Raw genomic sequence first — 22,500 nt, 5'->3', positions numbered from 1 at the left:
AACTAACGTCATTAGCCACAAATCTGCGGATTATTTTCTGGCCATGGGATTAAGATGACCAGCAAGCAGCAGTAAGCCAGGCAATGACGATAGCTGAGTAGCATCAGCATGTGCTTTTATCATAGCTAAGTCATCAATGCTAACTTTTTACCACCAATGTTAGCGGAGGTTTAGCTAACCTGTTAGCATCAATGCTAGTGGAGATTTAGCTCTGTTAAAACCACATTTCCAGAGATGGCAGTGGCAAGAGAATACACACAGGCTTAGATAAGGGTCTTACCTACATGTGTATGAGGGGGGATTGTGTTCACAACATGTACAACTAACGTTACTTGCTGGTCTGTCTAACGAGAGATATGATGAACTCAGACAGCCAGGATAGGACGGAGGGAGCGCTTGTAATATACACCAGCGCAGCTGAGCGCATGCTGAAACTGTCACGAGCGGGCGGAGTTGAAGGTGTTACCGGTGGGCATGTTATGTAATCGGTGTATGCCTCAACACCGTTTAACACCGGTAATACCTAAGACCGGGGCAAATCAAATCAAATCAAGGATGATATCATAACCACTGATGATGTGGATGACGTGGCATGAGTGTAATAAGTGTAGTCACAACCCCCCCCCAAATAAAAAACACACACACACACACACAAAAACCTGCGGCCATGGCACATCGCCCCCAGTCACCCTAGAAATTGAGCAAGTTATAAATGAGAAAGATTACACACAACCAGTCGTGTAAGTGAGGTCATAACTTTCTCTCCCGGCAGGCCAGGTGTGATGTACATTGTGAGAGATGAGAGATGTAGTTTCATCAAAACTAAACGTTACGTTTCCGTTTTACGACAAACTGTGACTTTCTTGATTTGCAGTTATCTTTTAAATTGACAAACATCAAATGATGTGTTCTTCATGGCACAATTCAAACTGGATCAAAAAATGATTGTCTCTCGCCGTTCACCACCACTCGTATTTTTTCCGATGCTGATGCGTATGCTGAAGCACTATTTGCCGTTGTGATAATTGCTCCGATTTCCTATTTGCCATTTTTTGCTGATGTCTTATCCTATTCTTCAAGGCCACCGTACGAAAAACACTCAAACTATCAATACTACTACTAACAATACTACTAAACTGGGTTGGATTTGAAGGAATACATCATCAGTAGGTTTGGAGGGTGGGGCTTTAATTGTGGTTGTGGTGTGAATGAATGAATGACAGACAAGCCGCTTTCACACACAGATCGCGCAAAATTGCAGTTCAGAAGGCCCGCAAAGCCAGCAGCCTCGTCACAGAAATTGCTTTCACACACAGCCAAGCAGCACCGCCACATTCCCGTCCTGGGGTGTGCTTTCAGGTGACAGCCACCCCTACCGGATTGAAAGGCGAGTGGAGGCATTTCCACCCAGCTCCTCCTTGCCCAAATTAATATTTTCATAGGTTAGTGTAGCCTAGGCTACTGTATGCTGAACCAATTCATTCAACAACCAAACATGGCCGATGTACGCCAGCCAACGAGATGCAGCTGCGGTCATTAAAGGATGGCTTTACTGATTTTCAACCAGATTTGTATCCTTACAATGTCAGTAGCATGAGTAGATGGGCAGCCTTTACCTCCCCTCAGAAAACCCTCTTGGCTGTACTCCCTTATCATTCACATTTTTAGTACATCGCTCTGACGCGTTTTATGTCACGACCGCGTCAGAGCGGTGTACCACACATGCGGAAGAGCTGTAGCTTAAAACTACAACTCTTTTGTGTGTGTGGCTGTGCACGCCTCTAGGGGTCCTCCACGCCCCTCCACAGCTCGGAAATCAAAACACTCCGTCAGCCATCTTTTCTGCCTGCATCGGTCTGGAGCTAACTAGCTCACCATGGATCAACCATGGCTGAAGGAAATATTTCTGGTGAAATTGAAGAGTTTGATATGGATGAAGACGATTTCCAAAGTGTGCTAATAAACTCTGACATTCAGGGCTACTTAACGCCATATGAGCCAGACTACAGTGCAGAGGAATTGCGCCGTATGGAAGGAGAGGCAGTTGAACAGGATTGATCACTCGGCTACAGCGAGAGGCCAATTTCTTCTTGAAGAAGTCGCAGAATATGCCGAGAAAAGGCCAGCAGCATTGAGTAAGTACTGTAATAGTAGAACGTGTAATACATTACTATACTGTTTTGGTCTTAGAATATGGCATCTGGGAATAAATTAAATAATTATGTGATTATGTTTTTCATAGATACAACGATACGTGTAACAATACATTACTATACTGTTTTGGTGTCTGTGTAAAGTTAGTCCTGATAGCTAGCAGTAGATTATGATGATAACCAATCTTTTTTTGCATAATAATATTTAGCAGAACATTTGTATGAAAGTCAAACGTTACACTGAAAATAGGCTTGCCGTTCTAATACTGTTTTTTCTTTGTTTGTTTTTTTGCTGACAGTGTTGCCTGATAGCCTATCGACATTTCCTCCAGTGGGTTCCACAGTGCGAGAGAGGGAGGCATCGTCGTATTGTTTTGCCAGCGTGTTGTGCAGGCGATCCATGTACCCTTCACCTGATAAACAATACCGTGGCTTCCAGCAAACAATCCATGACATAGAAGAACATTTTCGAAATCTTAGAATTTGCTAGACATACATTTTCATTTTCTGTCTTTGAGCAGTTATTGCTGGCATCTATTCTTTCTGCACCTGCATCAATACTATCTTTGTTAACCAAAGAGCCGTGAACTTTTTACTGTTGTAAAAACAAAGTATAAACACATGGGATGCAGAGCTGTTGATTTTCACACCAACCTATAAAATGTCTTAATTCATGCCAGTAGAAATCACAGATCAGTTTGTCATAGAAATCCTACTGCATTTTCTAAGACAGTGGTTCTCAAACTTTTCATGTCAAGGACCCCTAAACTGTGGCAAATTAGACCACTGACCCTCATTTGATAAGATTCTGTCCCAGAGCACGCCATCTGATAAGATTTTTGCTTTAGATGTTTTATTACATTAAGTGTATGAAACCCATGACCAAAATAGCCACATTCTGTCATTGTGTTACTTATGGATTGAATTCACATCTGAATGAAAACATATTTGAATGATTTCAAATACTTGACTTGTGGTAAGTGATGTAAAAGAAAAAAAAAAAGTACATTGCAGCTATCGACATAGAGCTGTAGATTTTTATTGCAAGCAGTCTTCCCTCAATCTTTTCCGACTCTGAGCTGTCTCCGTGGCTAGAAAAGAACGTTGATAGTCCTCTTTGAAATCACTACTGCAAACTTGCAGGTCCCAGCTAATGGAGCCCTATGCTAATGCTAGCTACCTAGGCTAGCCGTAGCGCTCAATCTTTTGGGAAACAATGCGAAATAAGCGCTTTGCCCCTTTCCTCTGCTTCTCTCCTCTTCTTCACCATGCACGAGCTAACTACACATTTAACCCTTGCCATTATCGTTTGATGAACAAACAAAGTAAAGTTGAGTAGTAGCAAGATTGCGTAAATTGATTGATTGATTGATAACTTTATTGAAACAATAATAGCAGGATCGTACAAGACAACACAGCATAACCATATTGCTCAAAAGGAATAAAACACAATAAAGCCCGAGGGCTTGTTTCCATTGTGGTCCTTGTGTGTGGGACAAGAGGAGTGAATCTGTATGCAGGTATGAGCGCGTGTGTGCGCGGGCAAAGACAACACAAACAGATAACATTTTACACTCAAACCAAACATTCTTAACCTTAAGTGAATGGTTATTTCGATACCTAGCAAGAATGCATCATTCAATAAATAATAAGATAGAGACCAGCTCATAAACTAAAACAGGAACCTACCTAGGGTTTAAAACCCGCGACTATTCAGAGGACATAAGAAAAGGAAAATAAAAGTTTAGGATCACATTTGGGAGCCAACCAGCCATTTTTTCAAGGCAAGCTTAAAAGAGAACCTGGAGTTAAGGGTCTTAATACTCTCAGGGAGTTTGTTCCATAAAATAGCTGCTGAGTAAGAAAAGGTGCATTTACCCTTTAGAGTTTTAAATTTAGGGGGAACAATGTTGGAGGTGCTTCCTCTTGTGGAGTAGCCATGTACCTCACTGACTTTACAAAAATAGTCAGAGAGGTAGCGAGGAGCCTCCCGTTTAAAGATCCTAAATACCATGCACAATTTGATTTGGGAAACCCTCTCCTCCACTCTGAGCCACCTAAGGAAGTGAGAGGGGAGGAGATGGACTCTGGGATGAAGTTTCAGAATAACCCGTATTAATTTATTCTGGGAGGTCTGAAGCCTGTTTTTGAGTTTGATGGTGATTCCCGTGAACCAGGAGGAGCAAGCATAGTCAAAGTGACATTGAATCAGAGCATTTGCCAAGGTTTCAATGGCGCTCTTGTCAATGAAAGAAGAAATTCTGGCTAGGAATTTGGTTCTTTGATTAACTTTGGAAATCACTTTTGAGGCCATGCTTTCTCCGGAAAGTTTGTTATCTAAAATGCAGCCAAGGTACGTAATCTCCTCCTTGGTGTTAACAACTACGTCACCCACCATGATTTTAAACTCGGGGGACTTTTTTAAATTAAAATTTGACCCAAATAAAATGGCCTCCGTTTTCCCCAGATGAAGTGATAATTTGTTATCCGAGAGCCACACACTAACACTGTGAAGCTCACTGCTCAATTTCCTTTCGATCTCCTCCTTGTCCTTGTGCGAGAACAAGAGGGCGGAGTCGTCTGCGAAAAGGAACAGGTTGCAATCACAGGCCGATTTCATATCGTTAATATAAATTAAAAAGAATAAAGGCCCTAAAATACTTCCCTGGGGGACCCCACACGTCAGGGGGAGGGGACATGACATTGATCCATTTACGTCCACCACCTGCTCCCTACCCTCCAGGTAGGACCTAACCCAGTTAAGGGAAGTGCTGTTGAAGCCCAGAGCCCCGAGCTTACACAGAAGGACATCATGGTTAACGGTGTCAAATGCTTTTTGTAGGTCAAGCATGACCATACCACAGTATTTGCCAGCGTCAACTTCCTTTCTGATGTGATCGTTTAGAAAAAGCAAACAGGTGTCAGTTGAATGAGATTTTCTGAATCCAGACTGAAATTTAAACAGGAGCTCCCGAGATGCAAGGTAACTGTCTATTTGTTCAAAAATGACTCTTTCCATTAACTTAGAGATGGAGGAGAGGATTGAGACTGGGCGATAATTTCCTGGTTCAAGTTTACTTCCTTTTTTATGAAGGGGGATTACCCTGGCTTGTTTGAAATCATGGGGGACATGACCTTCTCTAATAGACCGATTGATTATATGAGTAATATAAGGTGAAATCAAATCAGCTGCATCTCGGATGAACCTGCTTGGGATGTTGTCAATACCTGTAGCTTTGGACGGCTTAAGGGCCCTGAGCTTCAACAGCACCACCTCCTCTGACACCTCCTGAAACTGGAAGTCATCCGGCCGTACTCCTAAGTTTGAGTAAAAGCTCTCTATGTGGTCTTTACCATACCGTCCAGAGTGGGAGGGTAATTTACTAACCAAGGTGCTAGCAATGGTTGTAAAGAAGCGATTGAAGATGCCAGCGACAAGGGATTTATCAGATGTTAAGGTGCCTTCAGAGTTTAAGTTCACGTTTAGAGATCTAGTTTTAAGTTTGTTATTGTAGCCCAATTAATTTAAGGATTTCCAGAGCTTTTGGGGATCATCCTTATTCTCTGCAATTACCTCATTATAGTACTCTAATTTTGCCTTTTTGATCAGACTATTTACTTCATTTCGGTGCTTTTTAAATAGGCCGAAGGAAGCTTCATTATTGTTTTTGTATATATGTATATACATGTATATATGTTTTTTAGCCAGCGCCCCCAGGGCCTGCGGGCTGGGCGTGGACTTATTAGAAAACCACGAGCCCAGTGCATTGTGGGAAGTGGAGGATTTCTGCCTCCCGCAACCGCCCATCCCCTCCCCCCTCCCCACCCCACCCCACAGAGTGGGTTTTCTTTGGTTTCTCTGTGTAGGAACGACCGATTTAAAAAATGTCAACGGATTCCAAATCCATAGCTGCATTACATTTAATAGATCTTCATATTCACCACGGTAAAGCCATCCTTTAAGGATCAAAGTGATTCATGATAAAACAGGAAAGTGTTGTCCACATGCAGCATGGTAAGGCTTTCAATAAATCTGATCGACTTTATGCATCACAGATGCACCATCATGTAGCCTATTAGGTACAAGGCTAATTCTTATGTTTTGGTTCCAGTTTTTTGTAAAGCAAATTATTTCCATGAAGTAGCCTAATTAGCGTCCATTCTGAAAGACAACGCCTGCATATCAAACAGCTGCAGTCTGCATAACGTTCGTCGGGGGAATAGTATAAATGCACATGACTACTATAACGTTAGTAGTTTTTGTAAGGGAATGCACAACTGGCTAGTTAGACAGATTGCAGTTCTGGAGCTGGTTTCCAGAGGGAATATCCTCAGGCCAACTCGCCACAGACAGCTATAGTCCTCTGAAGCGTATTATTATATCCGTTAATTTTACCTACTAAGTCAACATCGTTTGAGCATAAAGCCTAACCTACTTACAGGCACGGAGCATTCCTCCTGGCGCCCCTGCAGTCATGATTGTATAGGCTACTTTTTTTACTTTCATTCATGCCTTTCTTATTGCTGCATGAGGTGATTTCCCCTGTAATTTTTTTATGAATGAGCTGACCATTCGCCTCGTTCCGGCTTGCCGCTCCTACGCTTTCAAGTGGAGGCGGGTTGCCTGGTAATCCGGCGCTGTGACTAGGTCCACTGGCGGAACGAAAGGCGTACAACAATTACCCACCAACCCGCGTTCACAACTTTCACATCGGAGGCGCGGATCCTATTTTCCGTGCATTTTGCGGCTTTCAAGGCCGGTGTGAAAGCGGCTACAGACAGACAGAGAGAGACAGAGAGATACTCACCCCTCCCAGCAGTCATAGTAGAGGAGGAGCTCGAGGAGGATGTGGTGAAAGAAGATGAGTTGGTGGAGGAGGTGGTGGTGGAGGAGGTGCTGCAGGAGGTGGCGGTGCAGGTGGGGATCAGCCCCTCCATGTCTGGTGCACTGTGAGAATGAGACAGGCAGAGGGTGCTCATCGGCAGCAAACCCTCCTGTAGGGAAGACAGGTTCTTCATTAGAGATGTTCAGTTCATTAGCTTTATCTACAGAGCTTTATCTAGGAACTCAAAGAGATAGAAGACAAAGCTTCATCTAGAAACTCAAAGAGCTAGATGACAGAGCTTTATCTAGGAACTCAAAGAGATAGATGACAGAGCTTTATCTAGAAACTCAAAGAGCTAGATGACAGAGCTTTATCTAGGAACTCAAAGAGCTAGATGACAGAGCTTTATCTAGGAACTCAAAGAGATAGATGACAGAGCTTTATCTAGGAACTCAAAGAGCTAGATGACAGAGCTTTATCTAGAAACTCAAAGAGCTAGATGACAGAGCTTTATCTAGAAACTCAAAGAGCTAGATGACAGAGCTTTATCTAGAAACTCAAAGAGCTAGATGACAGAGCTTTATCTAGGAACTCAAGAGCTAGATGACAGAACTGTATCTAGGAACTCAAGAGCTAGATGACAAAACTTTATCTAGGAACTCAAATAGCTAGATGACAGAGCTTTATCTAGGAACTCAAGAGCTAGATGACAGAACTTTATCTAGGAACTCAAAGCTAGATGACAGAACTTTATCTAGGAACTCAAATAGCTAGATGACAGAACTTTATCTAGAAACTCAAAGCTAGATGACAGAACTTTATCTAGGAACTCAAGAGCTAGATGACAGAACTTTATCTAGGAACTCAAGAGCTAGATGACAGAACTTTATCTAGAAACTCAAAGCTAGATGACAGAACTTTATCTAGGAACTCAAAGCTAGATGACAGAGCTTTATCTAGGAACTCAAGAGCTAGATGACAGAACTTTATCTAGAAACTCAAAGAGCTAGATGACAGAGCTTTATCTAGGAACTCAAGAGCTAGATGACAGAACTTTATCTAGGAACTCAAAGAGCTAGATGACAGAGCTTTATCTAGGAACTCAAAGAGCTAGATGACAGAGCTTTATCTAGGAGCTCAAGAGCTAGATGACATAACTTTATCTAGGAACTCAAAAGAGCTAGATGACAGAGCTTTATCTAGAAACTCAAGAGCTAGCTGACAGAGCTTAATCTAGGAAAGATATCTTGTATTTAGTACAATAAGTCTAATATTGAGTAGAAATTATCTTGCAGAGGCTGAAATGTCTTACCCCATTGGTAAATATTTTTTGTTTATTTCAGGTTTTTTGTGTGTCTTGATTTGAGTCTATTTAATCTTGTTTTGAGAACAACAAAACATGTTCTTAAAATAAGAAAAACAAAATCTTGATTTAAGAACATGTTTGTTTTTCTCAAATCAAGGTGAAATTGACTAAAATCAAGACAAAAAAACAGAAACAAGCAAAAGTATTTGCCAGTGGAGTAAGACAATTTGACCTATGCAAGATCATTTCTACTCAATATTAGACTTATTGTACTAAATACAAAATATTTTCACTTGCTAAGATTTCAGTTTTTAAAGTGTGGTTCCTCACCTGAGGGGGCGTTTGATCTGTGGTTCTGACCAGACACCAGCCGGGTCGGTCGACAGAACGTTCCACCAGCTCCACCGTCTGACCACAGCGCACACTGAGCTCCCCGGACGCCCCGGAGGAGAAATCCAACAACACCACCACTAACTCGCAGCCTCCTGACAGCTGAGGGGAGAGAGAGAGAGAGGGAGAGAGGGAGAGGGGTGGGGGGGGGGAGGCAGAGAGAGGGGGAGAAAGGGATGAAGAGAGAGGGAGGGAGGGAGAGTACATTCTAATATTTGTATGATTATTTTGTATTTAGTAGCAGTAATTAAGAGGATGAAGATTTAATTCACACTCTACACACTTAGTCCGGGGCTATATTAGCCCTGGGCTAAGATACACCAGGCTAACTTAGCCCCTATTCACATACACATTTGTTAACCCAGGTTAACCTAAACCCAGGGCTATACGATTCACACTGCAGTTCTACTAGTACTACCCTTGGGTTAGTGGCCGTTGGAACACCTGACTAATGTTTACATTCTAGTTAGCTTGGCCCCCTCTCTGGCCCTGTTTCACACTGGCAACATTTACCCTCGTGTTTAGATGAAAAGTCAGGGTTAACCCCGAATAGTCGGGGGCTAACCCTGCCCCAGTTAGCCCGGGCTAAAATCGGGATTAGCCTACTTTGGAATGTTCTAGGATTGTGCAAGTGTGAAAGCTTTCTTAGCCTTTATCTAACAGCTCACTTAACCCCGGGCTAAGACAATCACTTAGCCCCAGGCTAAGACAATTACTAAACCCATGCTAAAACAATCACTTAGCCCCAGGTTAAGATAATCACTTAGCTCCAGGCTAAAACAATCACTTAGTCCCAGGTTAAGATAATCACTTAGCCCAGGCTAAAACAATCACTTAGCCCAGGCTAAGACAATCACTTAGCCCAGGCTAAGCGTAGTGTGAAAATCCTGATTATCTGCTCAGTTAACTGTTCTATTAACACTAACTGTGTGTTGGACTGAATTCTGAACAGGAAGTGGACATCATATGGCCCTGTGGTCACCATGGGTACCGGTGTGTGTGTGAGGGAGTGAGTGTGTGTGTGTGTGTGTGTGTGTGGGGGGGGGGGGGGTTGGTGTGTTGTTGACTAATAGTTCACTGGAACACATCAGCTCCAGCTGAGAAATACTTTTACTCACACGCACGCACGCACGCACACACACACAGACACACATACACACACACACACACTCTCTCTCTCTCTCTCTCTCTCTCTCTCTCTCTCTCTCTATGGGGAGAAATGGGGTGTTCCCCGTACTAATCGAACACAGCTGTGTTTTGCTGTACAGCCCAGCTAGTGTCTCTCTCTCTCCCTCTCACAGACAGACAGACACACACACACACACACACACACACACACACACACACACACACACACACAACACACCCAGGATTCCCAAATTATGTAGAACATAATGCACACAATTCAGCGGTCTGCTATATACATGTATCGGCCCAGAGGCCATGTCCAGTCATATCAACCTGCATGCAGAAAGAAGTCTGCTCAGTTTAACAACATCGCCATTTGTGCCACCCTGTGGCCAGCTTGCAGTCTGGTCAAATTAGGGCTGAGACAAAAAAAAAGACGCTTCGAAGCTTCAATAATTGCCATGGTAATTGACGCTCAAATCAGCAATCGACGCTTTGTTGTTATTGTTTTTTCCCCTCCTCTCCTCTCTCTTCCTCTCTCCATATGCACAGCCAGCTAACGTGGGGGGTAGCTTCCTGAGACAGTCTCTACTTTCCTGGCTGGGCGGGGTCCTTCAGACCAACACTGTTTTTAACACGGGGAACTCACACCGGCACACGCCGTGAGCACAAACAAACAACCAGTAGCCATACAGAGCTGTTGTAAACATGAAACTTCGTACACTTCTTTCCAACCCAGTGTGAGTAACCTTACGTTAACGTTACCATTAAGTGTTCAAGTGAATTCAAGTCATTTAATTTGATCATAACGTTATGAATTAGCAGCAGTCACAGATACTAACGTGGCTCCATCTATCACATGGATTTGTTATTACCGACTGTAGGGAAAGTAAAGTTGGCTCCGTCCGTCTATCACATGGATTTGTTATTCCCAACTCCCAAGCGACAAGGACAGGACAAGCTACAAAACATCATCCACGATGAGTATTTTATGGGAGTATTTTAGACCGAGACCCAACAATGTGCACTCTGTAACGTTAAACTCCACAAATTGGAAATGACGTAAACGTAACGTTATGTATATACAGCCGGAGCGTCATATTAGGATTATCAACACGTGGAACGTGTTTGTTAGTAATAAATATATATACTGTATATATGTATTATTTTTGACAAAAATAATCGATTATAAGATGCATCACGATGCGGACGTGCATGATTCTGCATCGATTCACAAATGTCAAAAATCGATTATTTAAAAACAACAATTTTCTTTTTTTTTATAATCAAATAAAATAAAATTGAAGTACATGCATTTGTTTATTTTAATTATGGATCATAATACAATGCAATTCCAAATGCACTTTTATTTTAAAAGTAGCCACACAGTGAGAAAAAAGAAAGTGAGAAAAAATCAATCATGTATTGGGAAAAAAAAGTGATGCATTGATTTAAGATGCATCGAGATGCATCGATAATCGTTTTATAATCGAATCGTAGCCCTCTGAATCGTAATCGAATCGAATCGAATCGTGAGGCCAGTGAAGATTCACAGCCCTAATATATATATATATAAACAGATAGAAAGTGGCAGAGGCAGAGGTAGTAGTAGGTAGAAGTACTTATTACATTACTCTACGCTACTCTCTACTGAAACAAACACAGTTTCTTGTCCTGTATCAGACTCTACTGATCATAACCTTTAGAAGCAGCCAATAGTGTGCAAGCCAGGGGTCAGCACTGACACCAACCCCCCCCCCCCCCCCCCCCCCAGCAGGTAAAGAAATCAAACATACCTTCAGGAGAACCGACATTTCTACCATGCAGTTTGACAACGAGTGAGGAAACTCCCTGCTACACACACACACACACACACACACACACACACACACACACACACACACACACACACACACACACACACACACACACACACACACACACACACACACACACACACACACACAGAGGGGTGTGTCCCACACCCCATGACCTCATCACTACTGCAGCTGGTTGTGTGTGTGTGTGTGTGTGTGTGTGTGTGTGTGTGTGTGTGTGTGTGTGTGTGTGTGTGTGTGTGTGTGTGTGTGTGTGCAGTAGTTGGGTCATCCATGACGATTCCATGACCGTGGAGAGCAAAGGTTTGTTTCTCAGTGGATTTGTCATCTATGAGGGTAATAAACAAATTTTGTCCACGCGCCTCTCGCAAAAATTCTGGCAACATTTTTGAGAGCCCTAAATCCAAAATGGCTACAATCAGCTATGTTGGAAATTACATTTTCAATGGTTTGGCCTGCAATGCTGCAAAGTACATGGTTTCTGGGACTTTTTGGGTTAAGGAATTCATAATCTATGTTGTTTTGATTATTTTACTTATTTCTGACCTTCAAATCCAAGATGGCCACTGATTTTCAGCTCTCAAAGGTCAATTTTTCAAACGCATCATAGAGCCTTCATATTAGGCTATGTTAGGCTAGGTTATGTACAGTAAGTACACAGAGGTCATCTCAGAGGTCAAAAAGTTCAACATTGATGAACCTTCGCTCTCTATGGCAGCGGTTTTCAAGCTGTGAGGCTTCATGGGCGGCGCAACGCGATGGGGGAAAAAACAGAGAAGAAGAAAAAACAACAACTCTGGTAGCTAACTTCAGCTATGCATGCCGTGGTGGAGCAAAATGAAACATTATTTAGTACCTAGAGCAGGGGTGGCCAAATTACGGCCCGCGGGCCAACTGCGGCCCGCTGCCCGTTTTTAAAAACAAAAACATTAAGAAAAAGAAACTGAAAAAGAAAAACTAAAACATTTCATTTTTTCAATTTAAAACCATTGAAAATGGGTTATACTTGGGCACCCTGACATGGTCTATTTATTAAAAAAAAAAAAAAAATACTGAATTAATGTTTAATACTAATGTTATATTAAATTATCTCTGTCTTAACCTGTTGGCACAGGAAAAGAAAATTTGATAACATACAGAAATACCCATTGTAATAGGTGAGCGCATCAATAAACTATGTGTCATATATTTATTTAGGTAGAAATTCAATTTTTGATGGCACAAGGGTTTTCTGGTCCAATTTTTTTGCCGCGAAAACTGCCGCGCTTAATATTGTTTGGCCCGCGACTCCTTATATTTTTCTGTATGCGGCCCACAACCAAAAAAGTTTGGCCACCCCTGACCTAGAGTGAGAGAGGAGACAGTGTCTGGAGAAGGAGGAGAAAATGGAGGAAGTATGACCCTGACTATTTATCGTTTGGATTTACATCGTTTGGTCCTGAGGACGCCTCCCGCACCAAAGTGTGCAGGCTGCTAAGATGTGCTCGCAAATGACAGTATGAGACCATGTAAACTCCGGCGTCATATTGAGACCAAGCACCCAACTTTGATGGCCAAGCCACTGGAGTTTTTCCATAGGAAGTTACAAGAATTGTTGTCACAGCAGAAAGTAGTTGAGACATTTAGCACTGTAAATTTACAAAGGCTACCGAAGCATCATATTGTGTGGCATTACGCATCTAAGGCTGGTAAACCCCCCAACATTGGTGAACCATTAATCCTCCCTGCTGCTAAAGATATGTGTTCGGTAATGATGGGAGAAGCTGCTGCCGCCAAGCTAAATATCATCCCAATGTCTGACAATACAATCCAGCGCCGCATCGCAGACATGACGTCTGACGTGAAGTATTTCTGTGAAATAGGCCCCACCCACAACACTTTGCAAGTCGATTATATGGCAACGGTGTAGTCTTTCAAAAAACAGCAAAACAGGTTTTGTGCAGGACTGTCCACACAAGCTGTGTGATGTGGTTTGGTGAAGATTTGCCAAAATTTGAAGGAGATATAGCGAAAAAAACGCTTTTGGACAAAATTCTAAATGGCGGAAAATCTAGTTAGACGGAAATGGGCGTGGTCTATATAGAACTAATTTTGATCATAGAAGCTATGGTTCCAAAGTTATGGACCAAAACGTAAAGAGGGCAACTATAGCGCCACCGTGAGGTCAATCGGTGTAATTTTTAGGTAGAGTAGAAGAGTACTCTATGAACCTATGTACTGATATTTAGCTTAAGAAAGGATCTTGCCTTGATATTGAATGAAGTTGAAGTGGAATCTGTTTTCTTGGAAATAATGTCATGTTCTCATTTTGGTGGCAAGAATGTCATTATTGGTTGTATCTATCGTCCACCTGATACTGATATCACTTGCTTCAATGATACACTCACTGCTTCTTTAGATGTAATTAATAAGGAAGGTAAACTTTGTTTCCTAGTTGGGGATTTCAACATCAATCTTTTCAATAGTGAAAATCATTCTCCTACTGCCGATTTTTTAAATGTATTGTATTCATCCTATTTCTATCCTCTCATTTCCAAACCAACTAGAGTTACTTCTAAAACAGCCACCCTAATTGATAACATCATAACTAATTCATTTGATTATCCTTCGAAATCAGGGTTACTGTATACTGACATTTCAGATCACTTCCCTATATTCCACCTCTCTTCAGCAAATGCCAGTATACATAGAGACAAAAATGTTAAAGCAAGTTTCCGTAAGTTTAGTGAAGCTAATATTATACGCTTTAAGGAAATGTTTGAGGATGTTCAATGGGATGATGTCTATACTCAGCAGGATGCTAATCTGGCATATCAATCTTTTCTCCAGCTTTTCAAAGGTGTTTTCAATGATTGTTTTCCTCTGGTGAGCCTCAAAACCAACAAGCGTCATAGTCTAAGCAAACCTTGGTTCACTTCCGGATTAATGAAATCCTCTATTAAAAAAAACAAATTATATAAAAGATTTCTGTCAAATCCAACTCTGCATAATAATGAGAAGTATAAAAAATATAAAAACAAATTTACACATCTACTCCGTATAGCAAAGAAGAAATATTATTCTGATAAATTTAAAGAATCTACTAGCAACATAAAAACTACATGGAATGTAATTAATGAACTATTAAATAAGAAAAAGGCTCAGTCGAAATTCCCATCCCAATTTACAAATGGTGAGACCTCATTCTCTAGTCCCTCTGACATAGCAAATGGTTTCAATGACTTCTTTTCTAATGTGGGTAGCACCCTTGCAAAAAAAATTCCACTTACAAATGCCAGCCCTATAGATAATATTACTGGCTACTTTCCTGCCTTATGTAGCTTCGAACCTCCTACATACAATGAAGTGTACAACATTATTATGAAACTTAACAACTCAGCAGCGGGTCATGATGAAATCAAGACCAAGCTCATAAAAGAAGTAGCTTCCTTAGTTAGTAAGCCATTAACTCATGTCCTTGCTGTCTCTTTAAAAACTGGTGTGGTCCCAAGTGACCTTAAAGTAGCAAAGGTCTTACCACTCTTTAAAGAAGGTGATCCTGATGTCTTTAACAATTATCGTCCTATTTCTGTTCTACCCTGTTTTTCCAAGGTTTTGGAGAAACTGGTTTATGCAAGAGTGTTGAAACACCTCAACGACAATAACATTCTGTACAAACACCAATATGGATTTCGTAAAAACCACTCAACCTATATGGCTCTCTTGCAACTTATTGATAAAATATCTGCAGCCTTGGATAATAACATGTTTGCAATTGGTATTTTTTTGGACTTATCGAAGGCTTTCGATACAGTGGACCATAGTATTCTACTGTCAAAACTCCATCGTTATGGATTTCATGATGTTGTCTTCAAATGGCTTGGTGATTACCTTGAAAACAGGGAGCAATATGTCTGTATTAATGGTCATAATTCCAATAGAACCAAGTTATATTATGGGGTGCCCCAAGGTTCAATCCTTGGGCCTCTCTTATTTCTAATCTTTATAAATGATTTTGCATTAAAGTCCGAATCTGCTTTGTCCATCTTATTTGCAGATGATACCAACATTGCTGTCGCACATTCGGACTTTAATTCCTTGATCAGAGAGGCCAATACAATTTTAACATACACCTCAAGTTGGTTCCAGTTAAACAAGCTTTCCTTGAATGCCAAGAAGTCAAATTTCATAATTTTCAGAAATAAAAACAAAAGTTATTCCAAGCAGAATTCAAAACTTCTCATTAATAATACTGAAATAAAACAGGTGTCTTCTTCAAAATTTCTTGGTGTTTTAGTTGATGAAAATGTATCATGGAAAAACCATATTGATTATGTGTGTAACAAAATTATGAAGTCTTATGGCATTATCAGAAGGATTTCATCACTGGTAAATCGCTCCTGTCTTCTGTCACTATATTATAGTCTGATATATCCTTATTTATCATATTGTAATATTGTTTGGGCCAGTACATATCCTTATTCTCTTCAGAAAATCCTGTTAATTCAAAAGAAATTTCTTAGACTGGCTACGTCATCAAATCGTTTTGAGCCATCGGCCCCTCTGTTCAGGCAACTAAACATATTATCAATCTTCGATATAAACGTATATCAGACTACTGTTTTTATGTACAAATGTATGCACCAAGAATTTTTTTTACCTACTGTTTTTTATAATTTCTTTGTACTGAACTCTAATGTCCACTCATATCCAACCAGACAATCACATAACATTCACCTTCCATTTTCCCGCACAAATTTAGGTCAATTTAACATTAGATATAGAGGTCCATCCTTATGGAATTCCACCCCCCCTTCAATCAGAACCTGTCAATCATTGCCTATTCTTAAATCTAGAATGAAAAAAACCCTGTTAAATCAATAACATCTCTTATCTGCATACATGCTTTTATCTCTTCTTCTTTACTTTCTTTTCTTTCTTTTTGTTCGTTAAATTTTAATTTTATTTCATACAGTACTTACTGATTTTATTTCTACTTATGTTATACAAGTAGAGGCCTCGTATAGGCCCTTGCGGGTCTCCTGCCTCCACTTTGCACATTTATTGTCGTGTTGATAACTATCAGTATTTTTTGTTTTGTATGTTTGAATATGTGCTAAATAAACAATAAAAAACAAACAAAAAAAAAATACTGTACCCAATTTGGGAACAGGTGGTTATGGTTCGTGAGCTACGGGTACTTATTGTTGCCATAGTGCCCCCTATAGTCGAAATGACACAATTGTTTTTTTTTATCAGCTCAGAGTACATAGCTGCACACCTGTACCAAGGTTAATTCGCAACGGACAATGCGTCCCGGAGTTAGGGCGATTTGTGAAATAGGCCACACCCGCAAAAGTTTGGAAGTCGATTATATCGCAACGGTGCGGTCTTGCCAAAATGGAGAGTACTTGCCTTAATATCAGCTCTGACTCCATCTCCAGGTTCTCAACCAGGAGCTCTGGGATTCATCACCTTCTCCCCGTGCCCATAGAACCCTGAGGCGTGGTCACAGCCAGTGATCACATGGAGAGGTATGATGATGCCTACAGCCTCTTCTGCGAGCATGGCACAGCAGCTGAACACATGCTTTTTTTGTGGGTGTGGGGGGGCGGGATTTTGCCTCTATTTGATGGGACAGTAGGCAGACAGGAAATAGAGAGAGATGATGACATGCGGCAAAGGACCACGGGTCGGATTCGAACCCGGGCCGGCCGCGCACAGGACTACGCCTTCGTGGTACAGCCTTTGTGCAGATCACTTCGGAGTTGGTGTGAGACATAAAGCGCTTGGACAAACACAATTATGTCCTCATATTCTAGTACAACTGTTCCAGTGTAGTTCCTGGTCCTCAGCTTAGTACAGGCAGAGAGTAGCATTGTATCTGCCTCTGGATGCTTGAAGACATAGTCCCCAGTTGCCACACCAGTGCACTGGTTGGTTGACGTTTCTCCCTCGCAGTATACGATGTCACCCGACCAACTTGTGTTTTCAACTGTTCCTTCACAAGCTTCTGCAGTCCGACCTTGTTTCCTGAGTTGACTCTGAGTTTCTTAAACCAGAGACTCCTGTGAACTTGTCTTCAGGCTTGGGGAAAACATTTGGGATGTGTGGATGTTTTGCTGCCCGATGATCATGTTCATCATCCTTGATGCTGAAGGGAAGGTCATACTTGTCGTTGACGTTGATGAGAATGATGAGGCATTAGCCAGTATCAGAAGCCATCAAGGAGAACCTCAACACTTGGCGCATTCCACTCACGGACACTCAGGAGGCTCTAGAGAAAGTTCACAGTGATCTTGAGGATGATGGTAACATGAAGGAGCTTACCAACAGAGTTGATGAGAAACCTGGCACAGTCATGGGTGACTTCTGGGTCTTTTTTCCCCCTTTCCCCCCCCCAATATTTTATTTTCAATTTTTCAAAACAATGCACAAACAAGACAAACGAACATGCTCATACACAAGAAAAGAAAAGAAAACATACATTGTATTATTGACATTCAATATTATGTGATTACCAGCTGCATAAAGTGCTTGTAGGATATGTTGTTCCTGGGATCTCACACAAGGGCTCCATGAGAAACCAGCCAGGCAAGTCACCCGTCACCCCTAACTTCATCAAGATAGGCTAGAAACGGGTCCCATGATTGAGAACTTTTTAATTGAATTGGTCCTCAGAAACCTAAGTCTCTCCATCTGTATAACAGAGGTCATGTCCATCAACAACAGTTGGAAAGAAGGTGAAGAGGATGACTTCCATTCCTTCAGAATCATTTTTTTGGCAACAGTTGTCCCCTGTGTTAGAGACTGTTGCAGCTGTAGGGAAGTTCAGAGAGGACTCCGAGCAGCCGAAGATGGCAAGTTCTGCCTCCGGCTAGAGGGCTATTTTGTAGGCCTTAAGAGTACCAATCAAATATTTTGGTCCAGAATCCCGTTAGTGAAGGGCAGAACCAGAAGGCATGAGATAGTGTGCCCTCTGACACCTGACACATGTCACACAGTGGTGAGATAGAAGGAAATAACTTGTGTAACTTATGCTTGGCATAATGAACACGATGAGTAACTTTAAATTGAATCAGCTGATGTCTGCTATTTGAGTCTCGTTCATTGAGATATCTGACCCTCTTGTACAAAAATCTTGTTGCATGTCATGCAAGAAATCTGGGAGCTGCTGACTTCAACAAACTCATGCTCAACTAAGGAAACAAGGTCAGACTGCAGAAGCTTGTGAAGGAACAGTTGAAAAGACAAGTTGGTTGCGAATACATCGGTGGCCAGTTGGAAAAATTTGGCATATCGCCCAACCCTAGTGTAAATTATGTATTTCCAAGTCAACTTGGCATCTCAGGGCTTGTGGAGACTTGGTTATGCCAGGTGAGCAGTATGGAAGCATTGAATGTTTGTTTTCTTTTGTTTTTTTTACATTTTTGCTCCTGACCCTGTGTGTGTGCGTGTGCGCTTCCGCGCATGCGTGTATGTGTGTGTACCTTGTCGCTGTCTGCAGTGTTCTGGGAGGTCCGGGAGGCGATGGAGACGGTGTCTGGCTGGCTGCTGGCATCACCCAGACTGTCTGCATCCTCACTGGTCTCCCTGAGAGAGATGGAAGGAACAAAGCATTAACTTAACTAGAATTTTCAGGTATTCAAGATTAAAGATAATTTTAATAGCATCATACAAATGAGGAATTTGACTTAGTGCAGTATGCAGCACAGCGATCACATCAATAGCAGAAGATAGAGCAGACAGAAAACAATCTCAAATTAAGAAGTGCAAAGTAAAAGTCCTTTAAAGTGATATGTAATGGGGGAGTTGGGTGGGGTGGGGGTTTGGGGTGGTGGGTAGGATAGTGTCCGTGGGATAATGTCCATGTAAAATGTAGACGTAAGATGTCAAGTAAAAGTCCTTAAAAGTGTCCATGGGATATTTGTAATTTACCGAGTATTTATTTTTCTGACAACTTTTTACTTTTACTCTCTAGATTTTAACACAAAGTGTGTAGTTTCTATTCCTTACATTTTCAAACAAGGCTAGTTACTTTAGTTTTAATGCAGGACAGACAAGGAACGTACATGCACGCGTGCATGTGAGTGTGTGTGCGGCTTGTGTGTGTGTGCGTGCGCTGACCGGCGCGTCATGCTGCGTTGCCGTGGCAGCGTGGGGTTGGGCGTCTTGGGGAGGGGGATGGGCTCCCGCAGCGCCCCCCGCAGGTGACCACGCCTCTCCTGGATCACCTGACGCACGCTACGCACCCACTCCTGCTTCAAGTCCAGAGACGACGCCTGGAGAGGGAGAGAGACAGAGAGACATAGACAGACAGAGATAAATTGATGTTCAGATTCTCCAATTTTAGAGGCGTTATTGTGAAACACATTTTTTTGAAGATCACGCTGGGTACACAGTGTGCACATGAGTGTGCATGCATGTTAGTCTGCATGTGTGAGAGTGCACATACCTTGAGGATGGTCTTATTGTCGGAGGTCGGCGTTCGTCCGACCCACAGAGCAAACTTACATGGATCGCCCTCAATATGCTCTGTTACACCTAACTCTGAGGTCTGAGCAAGAGAGAGGGAGGGAGAGAGAGAGGGAGAGAGAGAGGGAGAGAGAGAGAGGGAGAGAGAAGGGAAGATGTAAAACTTTGTGTAGCTTTTCAATATAAATCCATACAAACGAGTTCCCACAATGTTGATTAACCCTATCAGCTCCACATCACTCTCTATGTATTCCACAGTAGACCAGAGTTTAACCCTATCAGCTCCACATCACTCTCTGTGTATTCCACAGTAGACCAGAGTTTAACCCTATCAGCTCCACATCACTCTGTGTATTCCACAGTAGACCAGAGTTTAACCCTATCAGCTCCACATCACTCTCTCCGTATTCCACAGTAGACCAGAGTTTAACCCTATCAGCTCCACGTAACTCTCTATGTATTCCACAGTAGACCAGAGTTTAACCCTATCAGCTCCACATCACTCTCTCTGTATTCCACAGTAGACCAGAGTTTAACCCTATCAGCTCCACATCACTCTCTGTGTATTCCACAGTAGACCAGAGTTTAACCCTATCAGCTCCACATCACTCTCTGTGTATTCCACAGTAGACCAGAGTTTAACCCTATCAGCTCCACATCACTCTCTGTGTATTCCACAGTAGACCGGAGTTTAACCCTATCAGCTCCACATCACTCTCTCTGTATTCCACAGTAGACCAGAGTTTAACCCTATCAGCTCCACATACTGTAACTCTCTCTGTATTCCACAGTAGACCAGAGTTTAACCCTATCAGCTCCACATACTGTAACTCTCTCTGTATTCCACAGTAGACCAGAGTTTAACCCTATCACCTCCAGCACGTACTGATTTCACCAAGTAACAGTTGTTCCTGGACCAAGATGTGGTTAACATTAGGGTTAGGGTTTTCTCATCTAACCACGACCAGACCAAAACCCTAACCACATTGTTGTACTTGCCTAAACCTAATGTTTTATAAAAATGTGTATCGTTCGACCAGGAATCGAACCCCAGCTCTCAGATTTGATGGCAAGCATCTTACCCATTAAGCCACATGTGTCAAACTCAAGGCCTGGGGGGCAAATCCAGCCCGGCACCTCATTTTATGTGGCCCGCGAGAGCTAACAAAGAATAGAATTTGCTCAATACAATTCTACTTCTAGTTAGTTCTAACAGTTGTAGGTTACTAGTTGTCTGTTTGCCACTATTTTTCATATAATTCTGCTTTCAGAGCAAGAGTTACTAATTTCTTATTATTAAGTTCTTACTAAAAACCAATCATATTCAAATCAGAGGCAATTAAGTAGATGCATTTATATATCATGTTATACATTTACAATTCCCTTTGAGGGCAACCATAACGCTGATGTGGACCGGGATGAAATTGAGTTTGACACACCAGCATTAAGCTATAGGACCGAGCACTTCGGCATGATTTCACCAAGTAACAGTTGTTCCTCGACCAACATTTGTTCCTAGTATGGGCCAGTAAAACCCTGCCCCCGAACTCATTTGATTGGTCGCCGCAATTGCTTCTTCCTGAAAACCTGAGGCAAATATTTTTTTGGGTTAAGATTAGGGTTAGGGTGTGCTCAGTCCTGTGGCTTTATGGGTAAGGTGCTTGCCTTCCAATCTGAGGATTGGGGTTCAATTGGCGGTCAAACCACACACATTTTTATAGTTCGACATTAGGTTTAGGAAAGTACAACAATTTGGTTAGGGTTTGGTTATGGTTGTGGTTAGATAAGAAAACCCTAACCCTAATCTTAACCACATCTTTTTTTACTTGCCGCACGTTCTCAGGAAGAAGAAATTGGGACGACCAATCAAATGAGTTCAGGGCGAGGTTTTCCTGGCCCATACTAGGAATAGAAGAAATGTTGGTCCAGGAACAACTGTTACTTGGTGAAATCAGTTTGTGCGTGCAGCAGCTCCTCATCACTCTCAATGTATTCCAGAGTAGACAACCAGAGTTTTCAATCTGCTGTCTGTGGAGACATTCCCACGCTGGCCTGGAGCATGCTCAGCTTCTGTCCGCGCGTGTGCGTGTGTGTGTGTGTGTGTGTGTGGGTGTGCATGCGTGCGCGTGCGCGCGTATGTTTGCGTATGTGTGTGTTACCCTCAGTCTGCTCTTATAGATATATTTGGTTCGGCCAGACGAGTCTTTGATCTCTTTGCTGAAGATGAGTGACAGCTCAAACAGGAAGAGGTGTCGGTCCCGCCCCTTCCTGATCAGAGACTTGGGCTCCCAGACCAGGAAGGAGTCCTGCAGGAGGAGCTCCCCCTGCACCTCCAGCCCCTCCTCCAGACCTGTGTGACATCACAGGAGACAAAAGAAGTGATATCACAGGATATACCGAAAGTG

At 42.1% G+C, this 22,500-nt stretch overlaps 1 protein-coding gene across 1 annotated transcript in view; it reads right to left on the bottom strand.

The window, feature by feature from the left end:
• The window catches only part of LOC310772708 (kalirin-like), a 141,042-nt gene that overhangs the window by 33,866 nt on the left and 84,676 nt on the right, over positions 1–22,500 (bottom strand). The window contains exons 33-38 of the mRNA XM_083632583.1: positions 22,255–22,445; positions 20,076–20,177; positions 19,748–19,902; positions 19,111–19,213; positions 8,616–8,777; positions 6,962–7,148 (exon numbers count right to left, since the gene is read on the bottom strand). Of these exons, the coding sequence (XP_083488709.1) occupies positions 6,962–7,148; positions 8,616–8,777; positions 19,111–19,213; positions 19,748–19,902; positions 20,076–20,177; positions 22,255–22,445 (900 nt within the window). The remainder of the gene's footprint in view (positions 1–6,961; positions 7,149–8,615; positions 8,778–19,110; positions 19,214–19,747; positions 19,903–20,075; positions 20,178–22,254; positions 22,446–22,500) is intronic.

Source organism: Poromitra crassiceps (genome assembly GCF_964638095.1).
Source record: "Poromitra crassiceps genome assembly, chromosome: 3".
NCBI lineage: Eukaryota > Metazoa > Chordata > Actinopteri > Beryciformes > Melamphaidae > Poromitra > Poromitra crassiceps.
The sequence above is the reverse complement of the archived record's forward strand: the minus strand, read 5'-3'. Positions and strand labels throughout refer to the sequence as shown.